This window comes from Leguminivora glycinivorella, chromosome Z, assembly GCF_023078275.1.
Source record: "Leguminivora glycinivorella isolate SPB_JAAS2020 chromosome Z, LegGlyc_1.1, whole genome shotgun sequence".
Lineage (NCBI taxonomy): Eukaryota > Metazoa > Arthropoda > Insecta > Lepidoptera > Tortricidae > Leguminivora > Leguminivora glycinivorella.
In genome coordinates this window covers 39,456,749-39,472,634 of record NC_062998.1, presented here as the reverse complement: position 1 = coordinate 39,472,634, position 15,886 = coordinate 39,456,749, and the positions used below count along the sequence as shown (strand labels likewise).

General features: G+C 44.5%; 1 protein-coding gene across 1 annotated transcript in view; it reads left to right on the top strand.

Moving 5' to 3' along the window:
- Positions 1 to 663, top strand: part of LOC125240486 (dynein axonemal heavy chain 6) — a 104,969-nt gene extending 104,306 nt beyond the window's left edge. The window contains exon 68 of the mRNA XM_048148380.1: positions 181 to 663. Within this exon, the coding sequence (XP_048004337.1) occupies positions 181 to 410 (230 nt within the window). The 3' untranslated portion in view covers positions 411 to 663. The remainder of the gene's footprint in view (positions 1 to 180) is intronic.
- The last annotated feature ends 15,223 nt before the right edge of the window (positions 664 to 15,886 follow it).

Here is a 15,886-nt window from a genome sequence, read left to right as displayed (position 1 = left end):
CATTAACTTATATGTTATTAAAATTCCCTCACACAAAATGATTATTTTATAACTAGCGAAAAAATGCGATAAGAATACCACTTAGCTTTTAACCTCACGTCCTGTCAAATTTAACGAAAATCAAAAAAAGTACGGTGTATATGAAAAAGTAATGTTTTTTTCCATTTTTTGCGACCTTAGGACAAATGAATCCTCCCCTGCCTGTGGTTTGGTTTTATCCGGTTCTCCAGCTGCCGAAGCCGGACCCCCGCTACGAGGCGCCCCTCTACAAGACGTCGGAGCGCGCGGGCACGCTCTCCACCACCGGCCACAGCACCAACTTTGTGCTGCCCGTCTTGCTGGCAGCCAACGCGCCCTCCGACTATTGGATTATTCGCGGCACTGCTCTGCTTACGCAGATAACTGATTAAACCACGACATTATACGAAGCCAAACTATTAATCGTTTCTTCGATATGATATTTAATTGTCTCTGAACTTCGCGTGTATTTAAGGTCAACCGGGGTAATAAGCGTCACCGTTTTTTTTTATATATATTTAATATTCGTCTTTAACCACAAGTTATGAAGTACTTAATTAGTTATGGAAATCTTATTACGTTCTGTGCTGCCTGCAGCTGACTCTTTACCAAGACATTTCGTGTAGCAACATTATTCATTTTCCCCAACTAAGGGATCATCCATAAATTACGTCACACGTTAAGGGGGAGGGAGGGGGTCGGCGAAGTGTGACAATGTGTGACATGAGGGTGGGAGGGGTCCTAAAGTTCGTGACGTCACATTTCAAAATCTATCATAATCTAAGGGTAAAAACCTCATAAGCATATATACAAAATTACAAATAGGTACAGGAAGTTCGTCAACCGGATGAAAAGCCGAAAGTAGGCGATAGTCTAGGCCATTTAGAACATTCTTTAGCTATAAATGTCATGGACAAAATTTGGTTCGTCGTTTTTTTTTAAATTTTTCGGTGAAAACTCCAAAATTTCAGACTAAATCGATAAGCGTACTCTTGTTACTGTATTAAGTTGTTTTGGTTTTATTTCGTATTGTAAAATGTCTATCGTATACGCGGTATACGTATACCATAAAATAAATTTGAAATATATGTGTCTAAAGAAAAACAAATTACAGTGATTTAAAAATTAAATAACTAACAGGTGGAAAATATTAACTGCAAAACATCAAACAATTTAGCTTGATTATTTTTTTTAACATTTAGGAGTCAAAATCATCATTTAAACGTTTATTCTACTAGCCATACCCGTGGACATCAAGTTAAAATGGCTATGAAATTACTTTGCACTCTTGTAGATAAAATGAAACTTTGTCATTCGTTTTTTGAAGTATCAAGAGAGCCTTCAACTGTTGGTGTGGTAAAGAATAATTCAAGCACATAAATGGAAATAAGATTGAATTCTAACAGCTTTTTTTATTTAATAATTGCTACGTGTAAATATGTGACGTCACACTAGGGAGGGGGGAGTCTAACAAATGTGACCAGCTGTGACAAGGGGGGAGGGAGGGGTCAAAAATCATGATTTTTAGTGTGACGTAATTTATGGATGATCCCTAAACGATATACAAGTGTTTAAAAAAAATTGAAATTTTGACGCCTTCGCCGCATTCGGTGTAATTGCGTATTTAAAAAAAGTTATTCACAGTGAATTACGCTGAGAGTTCCAAAAATACCTGAAACATATTTACAACTCAGTATTCTAGAAGATACAGTCAATACGAGAGATCAGGAACAAAAACTAACGACCCCAGGTGGAAAAAAACTATAATCTGGGTAAATGCGTCTATAAGGTGTAGATGCATTTATCCAAGTCTAATTTCCAGATGTTGTAAACCTTTTTAGTCAGACAAAAGACTTTTAAGACTGAAACGGAAACGACGTGTTGCATACCATAAAAAGTTTTCCTTTGACAAAATAAACGACCCACCCTACATTCCAATGCTAGCTTTACGCTGCATAACAACCTGATTATATACATCCCGTCCCATATTCTTCTTCTTCCCTGGTTCCTAATAGCCGAGGGTCGCGACGTTTACTCGTCGTAATTAAAACACCGAAGGGAGTGTTTAAATCGACACTAGTTACGAATTCCCTTTTAGCACGTGTATCGTACGCGTTTTTCACGTGACACTAGTGCGTAAAAACACCATCTGTACTGAACAATATTAATTAAACAATTTCTATTTAAATGTCTATTTTAACTTAACGCCTGATAGTTTGTAATTTTTGTAATTATGATAGTTTCTGATTTTTGTGCTTTTTATACTTTTATTTAAATAATAAATAATATACCTACTATTATTTAGTGACCAGACTTTGAGTTTCAGTTATATTTTTTTTCTACTCCCGAACTGTTATTCGTCATTTACAGGGTCGTGCATAAGGTCCTCTACCCGGAAAGACCGTCTACTGAATAGCGACCGACAACGACCACTAGACGGTCTTGCCTTACCTACTCTGCGCGGGGGGGACGGTCACCCCGCCGAGCCTCAAAAAAAGTGTTTTTTATCACATAAGTTTACTTTAATTAAGGCAATTAATTCACCAGTATTATGACAGCTTTGTAAAATACAATATTTGTTAGCCCATAGGACCATACAGATTACTCCAAACTACTTTGTCTAGTTTTATCCACAAACTTTATTTCAAGTAAAATCTTGCCCGCACAGACATTAAATATTTTTTCTACTTGTCGACTGTAATCTGTCAATTAGGACACCACAGACTAAACTATAAGTGCTAACTTTTCAGTGTTGGATACTCTATGGCAGTTCCGACTTAATTATTTATTTAATTTATTTAATAGAACACATATACTTACATGACATTACAGTGACAAACTAATGCGCCATGCAGACAATAATAATGACATAATTTATAGTATTTTATGCAACTGGTGGTTAAAAGAGGTCAAAAAAGGCGAGTGGCGTGGGTAACAATTTGAGGCGAAGCCAAAAATTGTTAATAAAGACGCCACGAGCATTTTTTGACTCAGTTAAACACCGTTGCATACAATACTTTTTCTACGACCAAGCACTTTGAAATAAAATTATAAATTCAACAAATACCTACTTTCAGTCATCTTAATAGCTATCTAGTGGACCACACCACCTACCATTTTGAATATGCAATTTAAGTGCAAACATGAAAATAAAACTGTCTATGGTATAGTTCTCTGAATACTGGCCACTAAGACAAATTGAGCCGCATCTAATCGAGTTCTCATACATTTGAATTCGATTTCATACAATATTTTAATTTTCTACGATGAAGTGAGTGGTTTGTTAAGTTAGTAGCAATGTTTTATAGAACTTTAACAGCTATTTCGTGCTACTGCTACTAAATGTTTTAAGGGTATAGACTAGATAGACTTGTCCTGACATATTTTATGTAGGGTTTTAAAGATCTATGCACGACCTTGTAACTCACGAATAACAGTACGGGAGTAAAGTAAAATCCATAAACCTACGGACCAAATTGACAAGTAAGTATGAAGGAATGTTGCCACAGTTTGGCCAGTGTCGTTCTTATCGATATTAAAATTATTATTACATCGTAGATTTCAGCAATTCCCGTCAACTTTGTACAATGCCACGTCAGCAAATTTTAATTGATCCTATTTTGTTACCAATATTTAGTAATATAATTCGACTTTCGTAAGATATATACAGGATAATTGTTATAATTAAGAAAATATAGATACTAGAGAACCTTAATGACGAAATAAAACTTAATAAAATCTCAATTCATCAACAAAATCTTGGTAACAAAATAGGAATTAATAAAAACAAATTTAACTTTTCCCTTAATTTTTGTACAAAGTTGACGGGAATTGCTGATTTAATTGGTGCACCCAGACGGGACAATGAAATTGGCAATTTGATCGGCTAATCAATATACCAACTTTTTCTGTGATTTCGACAGATCAAAAGGTCTGTAGACCGCTAATTAGAGATATTTTTTTTATTTCGAAGCAGCAATAATATTATTCGAAAATTATATAGATATTTATGATATACTTGCCATAGCGTGACAGATAATTTATTATCGTCGGACATGGTATTTTATTTTAATATTATATATAGCTGCAACCCCACTCATTTCATATATAGATGTTTTATTTGGAAACGGTGGGGGGTAGGGGGAGGGTCGATGCGGGGTTGTATAGAGACGGTCGACGCGTGGTCCGGAAAAATATGGATTTTCGTCTCCGACTCCTGGGTCAAAAAATGTTGGACGGCCTGGCCAAACGGTGGGGGTTAGGTGGGGGGTGCTCGACCAAATGTCATAGAGGACCCTGGGCAGTTTTGGAGGCCGCCATTTTTTTTTCAAAATGGCCGACTTTTTTTTTTTGACCAAATTTCAAATTCATCCTAGAGATTTGAAATTTTGGTCAAAGAATCTCTGGGGGGCCCTGATTTCAAAAATAAAAAAAAAATTTGAAAAATGCTACAAATGCGGAAAATTTGGCCACTTTTTTTTTGTATGGCAACTCCTAAACCGTAAGAGATAGCTATAGGGTGATCGACCAAATGTCATACAAGAGCCCCAGCAGAAAAAAGTTGCATCAAAAAAAATTCAAACTGGCCGACTTTTTTTTTTTTTTTTTTTTTCAAGTTGGTCCGAGCGCGCTCAAATTTGGCATGCGGAGAGGTATGGGCCCCCAGATTACAAATGTCAAAAAATTTTTTTCAAAAATCCAAGATGGCCGCCGTTATGGCAAAATCAATTTTCCAAGTAATTTTGCGAGCCCGAAGGGCGAGCTTCAGGGTGGGAGGCCGAAGGCCGACCGCGGAGGGCCGCAGGCCCGGAGCTCGACTTTGGGCTCCCACCCGGGCCAATTCCAAGTAATTTCAGGCGAGGCCGAAGGCCTCGCCGCGGGCAGAAAGTGCTCCCATACAATTTCCTTACAAAAGTGTCTAAACAAGCGTAGCCGGCGGGCCGAAGGCCCGACGGCGGAGCTTCGGAGCCGAGCGAAGGCCGAAGGCCGAGCTCCGCGTAGGGCCGAAGGCCCGGAGCGTCCCTGATCGGCTCGCCGGCGGTCCGGGAAGTTGGAGGTTACACACGACCCAATAGTAAAAGTGTCTTAGAGAAGCGAAACGACGGGCCGGAGGCCGCAGGCCGCAGGCCCGTCGTGAGCTTCTCAAGACACTTTTACTATTGGGTCGTGTGTAACCTCCAACTTCCCTACAACCCCCACAGTAACTACGCGGAGGGCCGAAGGCCCGGAGCGTGACGGAGAGGCTCCCAAGCACGCGAAGGCCGCAGGCCGAGCTGCGGATAGACAGTGCTCCCAAACAAAACAATTATCAAAGTGTCTAAAAAGCGACGCGGCGGGCCGAAGGCCCGACGCGGAGCTTCGAAACCCAGCGAAGGCCGAAGGCCGAGCTCCGCGTAGGGCCGAAGGCCCGGAGCGTCCCTGAGAGGGGCCGGCACGTGAGCCCGGCGGGCCGCTAGGCCCGCGGGGCGAACCCACGCGGTCAAACTGCTAACCCCAAGTGTCTTAATAAGCGTAGCGGCGGGCCGAAGGCCCGACGCGGAGCTTCGGAGCCGAGCGAAGGCCGAAGGCCGAGCTCCGCGTAGGGCCGAAGGCCCGGAGCGTCCCTGATCGGCTCGCCGGCGGACCGGGAAGTTGGAGCTTAAACACGACCCAATAGTAAAAGTGTCTTAGAGAAGCGAAACGACGGGCCGGAGGCCGCAGGCCGCAGGCCCGTCGTGAGCTTCTCAAGACACTTTTACTATTGGGTCGTGTTTAAGCTCCAACTTCCCTACAACCCCCACAGTAACTACGCGGAGGGCCGAAGGCCGGAGCGTGTCTGACAGGCTCCCAAGCACGCGAAGGCCGCAGGCCGAGCTGCGGGCAGAGTGCTCCCAAGCACGCGAAGGCCGCAGGCCGAGCTGCGTACAGACTGTGCTCCCAAGCAAAACAATAATTAAAAGTGTCATAATAAGCGTAGCGGCGGGCCGAAGGCCCGACGCGGAGCTTCGAGCCGAGCGAAGGCCGAAGGCCGAGCTCCGCGTAGGGCCGAAGGCCCGGAGCGTCCCTGATCGGCTCGCCGGCGGTCCGGGAAGTTGGAGCTTAAACACGACCCAATAGTAAAAGTGTCTTAGAGAAGCGAAACGACGGGCCGGAGGCCGCAGGCCGTAGGCCCGTCGTGAGCTTCTCAAGACACTTTTACTATTGGGTCGTGTTTAAGCTCCAACTTCCCTACAATCCCCACAGTAACTACGCGGAGGGCCGAAGGCCCGGAGCGTGTCTGACAGGCTCCCAAGCACGCGAGGCCGCAGGCCGAGCTGCGGGCAGAGAGTGCTCCCAAGCACGCAAAGGCTAAAGCAAAAAAGCAAACAAGCAAAGCAATAAATCAAAAAAGCATAGCTCAAAAACAAAAAGCAAAAGCAAAACACAAAAACAAAAAGCAAAAGCAAAAGCAAAAGCAAAAGCAAAAAAACAATAAAGCAAAACAAAAAAAGAACACCGCGGGGCCCTCGGGCCCCGCGCACCTTTAAAAAACTAGTCTATATAATATAAAGCTACAACCCGACTGACATTTTTCAAAAAATAGGCAGAAGGGGGATTTGAAGGTGGCAGTGTTTGGTGTGGTCGTATAGAGTTTGGTCCTGCGACCCCGGATAGATCAGACCGTCGGTCTACCGGTTCCGGGTAAAAAAATGTTGGACGGCCTGGCCAAACGGCTGGAGTTAGCCGGGGAGTGTTCGACCAAATGTCATAGAGGACCCTGGGCAGTTTTTGACGCCGCCATTTTTTTTTCAAAATGGCCGACTTTTTTTTTGACGATTTTTCAAGTTTGTCGTAGAGAGCTCAAATTTTGGTCATAGAATCTCCAAGCGGCCTCGATTCGAATGAAATAAAAAAAAATTGAAAAGTGCTACAAATGTGGGAAAACTGGCCACTTTTATTTTGTATGGCAACTTTTAAACCGTAAGAGATAGCCGGGGGTGCTCGACCAAATGTCATACAGGTATCCGAGTAGAAAAAAGTTGCATTAAAAAAAAATCAAAATGGCCGACTTTTTTTTTTTGAAAAATTTCAAAATGGTCCTAGCGCGCTGAGATTTGGCACACGGGTGGAAGGTAGCCCCAAGATTTGTATTCTAAAAGAAAATTTTGAAAAATTCAAAATGGCGGCCTTTGAGGGCCAATTGAAATTTGAGTGGAGGTTTTTCTTTTAATTACCATAGCTCCGTAACGGTACAAAGAAGTGAAAAGTGCTCAAACAAATGTTATACAGTCACCCGAGGTCCATCGAATGGCGTTAAAAAAAAATCAAAATGGCCGACTTTTTTTTTTTGAAAAATTTCAAAATGGTCCGAGCGCGCTGAAATTTTGCACACGAGTAGACAGCCACCCCAAGATTAGTATACAAAAAGAAAATTTTGAAAAATTCAAAATGGCGCCCTTTGAAGGCCAATTGAAATTTGTATGGAGGTCCTTTTTTTAAATCCCCATAGCTCCGTAACGGTAGGGAAAAGGTTAATAGTGCTTGAACTAATGTTGTACAGTTATCTGAGGTCCATCGAATGGCATTTACAAAATTTCAAAATGGCCGACTTTGAAATTTTTTTTTTTTATTTTCGGTCCGAGCGCGTTCAAATTTGGCACGTGGTAAGAACGGGGGCCAAAAATAGAAATGAGAAAAAAAAATTTGGAAAAGTCAAAAACGGTGGCGAGAGGGGACAAAGTCAAATTTCCCTACCAGTTTGTATGGAGGTTTTTTTTTAAATCCCCATAGCTCCGTAACGGTAGGAGGAAGGTTAATAGTGCTTAAACTAATGTTGTACAGTTATTTGTGGTCCATCGAATGGCATTTGCAAAATTTCAAAATGGCCGACTTTGAAATTTTTTTTTATTATTTTCGGTCCGAGCGCGTTCAAATTTGGCACGTGGTAAGAGCGGGGGCCAAAAATAGAAATGAGAAAAAAAAATTTTTGGAAAAGTCAAAAACGGCGGCGAGAGGGGACAAAGTCAAATTTCCCTACCAGCCTGAGGGAGCGTTCTACAGCCCGACGGTCATTGCTCCGGTCCAAGTTCCGAGCTGCGTACAGACAGTGCTCCCAAGCAAGAAAATATAAGTAAGGGTCCCCACATCTAGCGTCTCGCGAGCGTCGCGTCGGGCCAACTGTATGGAAAAAGACGCCGCGTCGACGCGACGTCGACGCGGCGTCAGGCTTTGCCCATACATACAGTTGGCCCGACGCGACGCTCGCGAGACGCTAGATGTGGGGGGACCCTTAAGGTGTCTAAAAAGCGACGCGGTGGGCCGGAGGCCGCAGGCCGGAGGTCCAACTTCCCTACAAATCTTACAATCCCCACAGTAACTACGCGGAGGGCCGAAGGCCCGGAGCGTGTCTGACAGGCTCCGAAGTACGCGAAGGCCGCAGGCCGAGCTGCGGGCAGAGTGCTCCCAAGCACGCGAAGGCCGCAGGCCGAGCTGCGTGCAGACTGTGCTCCCAAGAAAACAATAACAAAAAGTATCTAAATAAGCGAAGCGGCGGGCCAAAGGCCCGACGCGGAGCTTCGAAACTCAGCGAAGGCCGAAGGCCGAGCTCCGCGTAGGGCCGAAGGCCCGGAGCGTCCCTGACCGGCTCGCCGGCGGACCGGGAAGTTGGAGTTTAAACACGACCCAATAGTAAAAGTGTCTTAGAGAAGCGAAACGACGGGCCGCAGGCCGCAGGCCGCAGGCCCGTCGTGAGCTTCTCAAGACACTTTTACTATTGGGTCGTGTTTAAGCTCCAACTTACCTACAACTCTCACAGTAACTACGCGGAGGGCCGAAGGCCCGGAGAGTGCCTGAGAGGCTTCCAAGCACGCGAAGGCCGCAGGCCGAGCTGCGGGCAGAGTGCTCCCAAGCACGCGAAGGCCGCAGGCCGAGCTGCGTACCGACTGTGCTCCCAAGCAGAACGATAATCAAAGTGTCTAAAAAGCGACGGAGCTTCGAAACGAAACCCAGCGAAGGCCGAAGGCCGAGCTCCGCGTAGGGCCGAAGGCCCGGAGCGTCCCTGATCGGCTCTCTGGCGGACCGGGAAGTTGGAGCTTAAACACGACCCAATAGTAAAAGTGCCTTAGAGAAGCGAAACGACGGGCCGGAGGCCGCAGGCCGCAGGCCCGTCGTGAGCTTCTCAAGACACTTTTACTATTGGGTCGTGTTTAAGCTCCAACTTCCCTACAACCCCATCAGTAACTACGCGGAGGGCCGAAGGCCCGGAGCGTGTCTGACAGGCTCCCAAGCACGCGAGGCCGCAGGCCGAGCTGCGGGCAGAGAGTGCTCCCAAGCACGCAAAGGCAAACAAGCAAAGCAATAAATCAAAAAAGCATAGCTCAAAAACAAAAAGCAAAAGCAAAACACAAAAACAAAAAGCAAAAGCAAAACAAAAAAAGAACACCGCGGGGCCCTCGGGCCCCGCGCACCTTTAAAAAACTAGTTTAATATTATATATAGCTGCAAAACCACTCATTTCTAACCTCTCCCTATATCTGGAGAACGGCTAAACCGATTTTCATGGTCGATGTGTCATTGTATAGAGGGAATCGGGAGACGTATGGGAAAAATACGGGATCTGGTCTCCGACTCTTGGGTCAAAAAATGTTGGACGGCCTGGCCAAACGGTGGGGGTTAGGTGGGGGGTGCTCGACCAAATGTCATAGAGGACCCTGGGCAGTTTTGGAGGCCGCCATTTTTTTTTCAAAATGGCCGACTTTTTTTTTGACCAAATTTCAAATTCATCCTAGAGATTTGAAATTTTGGTCAAAGAATCTCTGGGGAGCCCTGATTTGAAAAATAAAAAAATTTTTTGAAAAATGCTACAAATGCGAAAAATTTGGCCACTTTTTTTTTGTATGGCAACTCCTAAACCGTAAGAGATAGCTATAGGGTGCTCGACCAAATGTCATACAGGAGCCCGAGTAGAAAAAAGTTGCATCAAAAAAAATTCAAAATGGCCGACTTTTTTTTTTTTTTTTTTTTTCAAGTTGGTCCGAGCGCGCTCAAATTTGGCATGCCGAGAGGTATGGGCCCCCAGATTACAAATGTCAAAAAATTTTTTTTAAAAAATCCAAGATGGCCGCCGTTATGGCAAAATCAATTTTTCAAGTAATTTCGCGAGCCCGAAGGGCGAGCTTCAGGGTGGGAGGCCGAAGGCCGACCCCGCGGAGGGCCGCAGGCCCGGAGCTCACCTTTGGGCTCCCACCCGGGTCAAATCCAAGTAATTTCAGGCGAGGCCGAAGGCCTCGCCGCGGGCAGAAAGTGCTCCCATACAATTTCCTTACAAAAGTGTCTAAACAAGCGTAGCCGGCGGGCCGAAGGCCCGACGGCGGAGCTTCGGAGCCGAGCGAAGGCCGAAGGCCGAGCTCCGCGTAGGGCCGAAGGCCCGGAGCGTCCCCGATCGGCTCGCCGGCGGTCCGGGAAGTTGGAGGTTACACACGACCCAATAGTAAAAGTGTCTTAGAGAAGCGAAACGACGGGCCGGAGGCCGCAGGCCGCAGGCCCGTCGTGAGCTTCTCAAGACACTTTTACTATTGGGTCGTGTGTAACCTCCAACTTCCCTACAACCCCCACAGTAACTACGCGGAGGGCCGAAGGCCCGGAGCGTGTACTAGAGGCCCCCAAGCACGCGAAGGCCGCAGGCCGAGCTGCGGGTAGAGAGTGCTCCCAAGCAAAACAAAAAGTATATAAATAAGCGAAGCGGCGGGCCGAAGGCCCGACGCGGAGCTTCGAAACCCTGCGAAGGCCGAAGGCCGAGCTCCGCGTAGGGCCGAAGGCCCGGAGCGTCCCTGAGAGGGGCCGGCACGTGAGCCCGGCGGGCCGCAAGGCCCGCGGGGCGAACCCACGCGGTCAAACTGCTTACCCCAAGTGTCTTAATAAGCGTAGCGGCGGGCCGAAGGCCCGACGCGGAGCTTCGGATTCGAGCGAAGGCCGAAGGCCGAGCTCCGCGTAGGGCCGAAGGCCCGGAGCGTCCCTGATCGGCTCGCCGGCGGACCGGGAAGTTGGAGCTTAAACACGACCCAATAGTAAAAGTGTCTTAGAGAAGCGAAACGACGGGCCGGAGGCCGCAGGCCGCAGGCCCGTCGTGAGCTTCTCAAGACACTTTTACTATTGGGTCCTGTTTAAGCTCCAACTTCCCTACAACCCCCACAGAAACTACGCGGAGGGCCGAAGGCCCGGAGCGTGTCTGAGAGGCTCCCAAGCACGCGAAGGCCGCAGGCCGAGCTGCGGGCAGAGTGCTCCCAAGCACGCGAAGGCCGCAGGCCGAGCTGCGTACAGACTGTGCTCCCAAGCAAAACAATAACAAAAAGTATCTTAACAAGCGAAGCGGCGGGCCGAAGGCCCGACGCGGAGCTTCGAAACCCAGCGAAGGCCGAAGGCCGAGCTCCGCGTAGGGCCGAAGGCCCGGAGCGTCCCTGATCGGCTCGCCGGCGGACCGGGAAGTTGGAGCTTAAACACGACCCAATAGTAAAAGTGTCTTAGAGAAGCGAAACGACGGGCCGGAGGCCGCAGGCCGCAGGCCCGTCGTGAGCTTCTCAAGACACTTTTACTATTGGGTCGTGTTTAAGCTCCAACTTCCCTACAATCCCCACAGTAACTACGCGGAGGGCCGAAGGCCCGGAGCGTGTCTGAGAGGCTCCCAAGCACGCGAAGGCCGCAGGCCGAGCTGCGGGCAGAGTGCTCCCAAGCACGCGAAGGCCGCAGGCCGAGCTGCGTACAGACTGTGCTCCCAAGCAAAACAATAACAAAAAGTATCTTAATAAGTGTAGCGGCGGGCCGGAGGCCCGACGCGGAGCTTCGGAGCCGAGCGAAGGCCGAAGGCCGAGCTCCGCGTAGGGCCGAAGGCCCGGAGCGTCCCTGATCGGCTCGCCGGCGGACCGGGAAGTTGGAGCTTAAAGACGACCCAATAGTAAAAGTGTCTTAGAGAAGCGAAACGACGGGCCGGAGGCCGCAGGCCGTAGGCCCGTCGTGAGCTTCTCAAGACACTTTTACTATTGGGTCGTGTTTAAGCTCCAACTTCCCTACAACCCCCACAGTAACTACGCGGAGGGCCGAAGGCCCGGAGCGTGTCTGACAGGCTCCCAAGCACGCGAGGCCGCAGGCCGAGCTGCGGGCAGAGAGTGCTCTCAAGCAATTAATCAAACAAGCAAAGCAAAAAAACAAAAAAGCATAGCTCAAAAACAAAAAGCATAAGCATAGCTCTAAAACAAAAAGCAAAAGCAAAAGCAAAAAACCAATAAAGCAAAACAAAAAAAGAACACCGCGGGGCCCTCGGGCCCCGCGCACCTTTAAAAAACTAGTTTTTTACCTACAGGCTCGGAAACCTTTTTATGTTTTAAAACTAGTGGGTAAAAATGCATGGTATTCATCCACTACCTCGAAGATACATAGAACAAACCAAAATGTGTACCTCTTATTAGAAACTCATATACTTATTCTTGATTTAAACTTGTCTGTTGTATGTACTTTACAACTTGTCGATATATTGTTATCGACATATACCCTTCCCTATTTTAATTTTGCTGTTCCTGGTATCATTTTACCTGTCAGTCATTTGTCAATTTAGTCCGTAGAATTATTTATTTTACTTTAGAAAAAAATTCCAAATACAACAACATTCAATACAATAAAAATAATAAGCTCATTATAGTTGACATTAGTTAACTGTAATAATTTCAAAAATAGAACTTCATACAATTTCTATACTAATTTGCGATACCTGGCAAATTTTCCTGCAGCTGAAACACATTTTTTTTTATCTGTCGCGTTATCGGCCAATCAGAGACGGTTATTACAACAATTGGTTGCTAGGTAATTCGATGTTGATACAACGGTGAACGACTCTATTAACATTAATTTTAACTTGCATCAATGATGATATTTCCGTCCATTGATGATGAAGATGATGACTCGTAGAAAAAGTATTGTATACAATAATGATATAATTAAGCTTTTCACTCTCATACCGTACTATTAGGCTACTCAGCAGTTTCGTGGCCTAAACATGGTACTCGACTGAAAAGCTTTGTATTATATCACGATTGTATAAATAGGACATTACTACAGAGGCCGGGACAAAGGGCCTCAGACCTATCCGGCCTCGCTTCGCTCGGCCGTCTATATGTCTTCGGCCGGCAACCCCATTTCCCGCCGAGGTATGTATAGTGCTTTTCTCAAACATGGTATGAAATAAATAAAGTCTACTGAAAATAGTAACTTTGGATGGCTGTATCTCCTAAACGGTGCGTCGTAGCGCAAAAATAATCGAATTTTCGTTCCCCTTTGATGCCCCGTATACGCTTATAAAAAAACAAAAAGTTAAAAAAAATTAAAAAAAAAAACGAAAAAATTTTTTTTTGTATGAAAACGCACCCAAAATCAAATATTGTCTAGGGCCCGTACCAGTTGCAGTCGGCACGTCTATAAAGCCCCTTATAGTTTTTTTTTTTACCTGGATGTTATGTCACAATTATCTGTGTTTGGAAATTAAAAAAGAAGACTTTGCCGGCCTTGGCCTGCAAGGTTTGTATAAAATTCCATTATCTATCAATCGTCCTAGCCGCACCTGCAACGTCATACTTCGCTGCCAATTATAAGGCACATAACATCAATATTTCATACCATGTTTGAGAAAATACTATTTTCTACTCCCGAACTGTTATTCGTCATTTACAGGGTCGTGCATAGATCGTTAAAACCCTACATAAAAGATGCCCGCCCCCGCCCGGCCACCTGCGCACTAGGGTTTGCTCCCGGGAAATACCGGTACCGAAAGTACCGGGAATTCCCGGGATTTTTGGCCAAGCAAAGAACCGGGAAATCAACTTGAAAAATCCCGGTACTTTCGGTACTTTCGGGAAATATTTTTAGTGACATTTTTTGCTACAAAATTTATTTATTTCTGTTTATATTATTTAAACAGTTAAAAAATAGGCGTAGGTACAGTACACGCGCTTAACCCTTAATTTGGCAGAGTCCGGTGGGACGGACAGGTGATAAAAAAAAATATTTCGCTTTTTAGGTAGAATTTTATTTAATTTAACATATGGAAAGAGACTCTTTTATGATACATGCTTTGTATAAAAATACTATTTGACCACTGTCAACACTCGTTTGACAGTTACTCGTCAAGATGGCACCGCATCAGAAGTCAACTGTTTTTAGCAAAATATGTATGCGTTTTTCTTTTGGTTTTTGTAAGAACAGGGTATTTCTGTTGTATAAATAATAAAATATATTACATAATAGTTGCAAGTGGTTATGTTTTCAATTAATTTCTCAATTTCTAATACTCATAATCATCATCTAAACAAGTTGTCCGCCGCACCGGACAGTGCCAAATATATACTAAATACGATTTGTCCGCCGTGGCGGACTATGCCAATGTTGCGGTGACACGTGTTGTAACAAATTATTATATTGTTTTGTTTATTATTTTGATTTTCTTGTTTTGGTGGCCTGCTTTTATGCTTAGATTTTTTATTTAATCCAACAGCGTGTGGTGCTGGAACAAGCAGTTAAAATTTTGGCACTTTTAGGTATACGTAGTGCGCGGATATCGTGAATGTTACATGTCGCGCGAGGGGCAATAAACATTAAAGAAAACCGGGTAGATCAAAATTTATAATTTCTTTGTCTGCCCCGAACATTGATATAATTAATTTCAGGTAGTTTTGTGTTATTTACATCTTCGACGACATTTTGCTGGGACATAACTGTCACATCAGTCTGTCGTGATCACGGCCTGTGCAACCTGGCCAAAAAGTCGGAAAAAAGTTAAAATAATGATATTTGACTATAAATATGTGTCAGTTTGATTTTCATACAAAATTATTATATTTGTTAATTTTTAAAATAAATATATGTTAAGAAATACTTGTTTATTTTAAATGACCGTATGTTTGGCAGTGTCCGCCTCAGCGGACATATTAATTTATCCCAATATTTGGCAGAGTCCGCTGTGGCGGACATATTTTTTTTCCAAAACTAATAAATCTAGATTTTTTTAAATATTTTTTGGACGCTTTAAAAACACCTGTTATTCAATATATGAAGTAAAATCGGAAAATTTTTGTCACCAGAGTCTCTGCCAAATTAAGGGTTAATCACTATTAAATAGCGTGTGGCAGTGGCAGCCTGGCAGCCGTAGCCACCGCGATACCCTAGCTAGCCCCACTAGCCAGTTCAGTAGTCGAGTTTTGTATTTTTGGTGAAGGTTTGTTATATTAAGTTGGGTATTTATGTTTTCTCTCTCAATCTCATTTGACTCATTTCTCTGCATGTTATAAAACCGTGTTCGCGAATTTTGTGATAGACTCAAAAACTACCAAACGGATATTTATGCGTTTTTCACCTTTGTATGAATAGAGGGTAATCAGTGTAATCACCTACATATGTCTTGAGGAATGTTTAAGGTTTTCTTATTATAAATTAATTATTAAAACATGACATATGTGCTAAAAGTCGGTGAAAATCACGCTGCTAAGAGCTTCAATCGAAAACCCTACCCGTACGTACCGATCGACTTATAACAATATAATGTATGGTGGAACTGTCGCTCTGATACATAAATGTAGGTCTAGAAAAAAATCGGCAATGGCTTATGTCTAACTTTCAATGATAACTGCTATAAACATGCTTAACTTTTAAATAGTTGTTTAGATATATTGTGATCTTACGGTATTCCATAGAATTTTTCTCGAGATCGATCCCTCTGACTAGCAAAAAAAAGTGCACCATCTCAAATGTTTTGTTTCCTGGAGTTTATATTCTTTGATTCAAATAACATGTTTGGGGAATTTTGTAAGGTTTTACTGCCGGTCGATAATAAATTATTATATTTCTTTAATAGTATTTGTCTTATTTATTT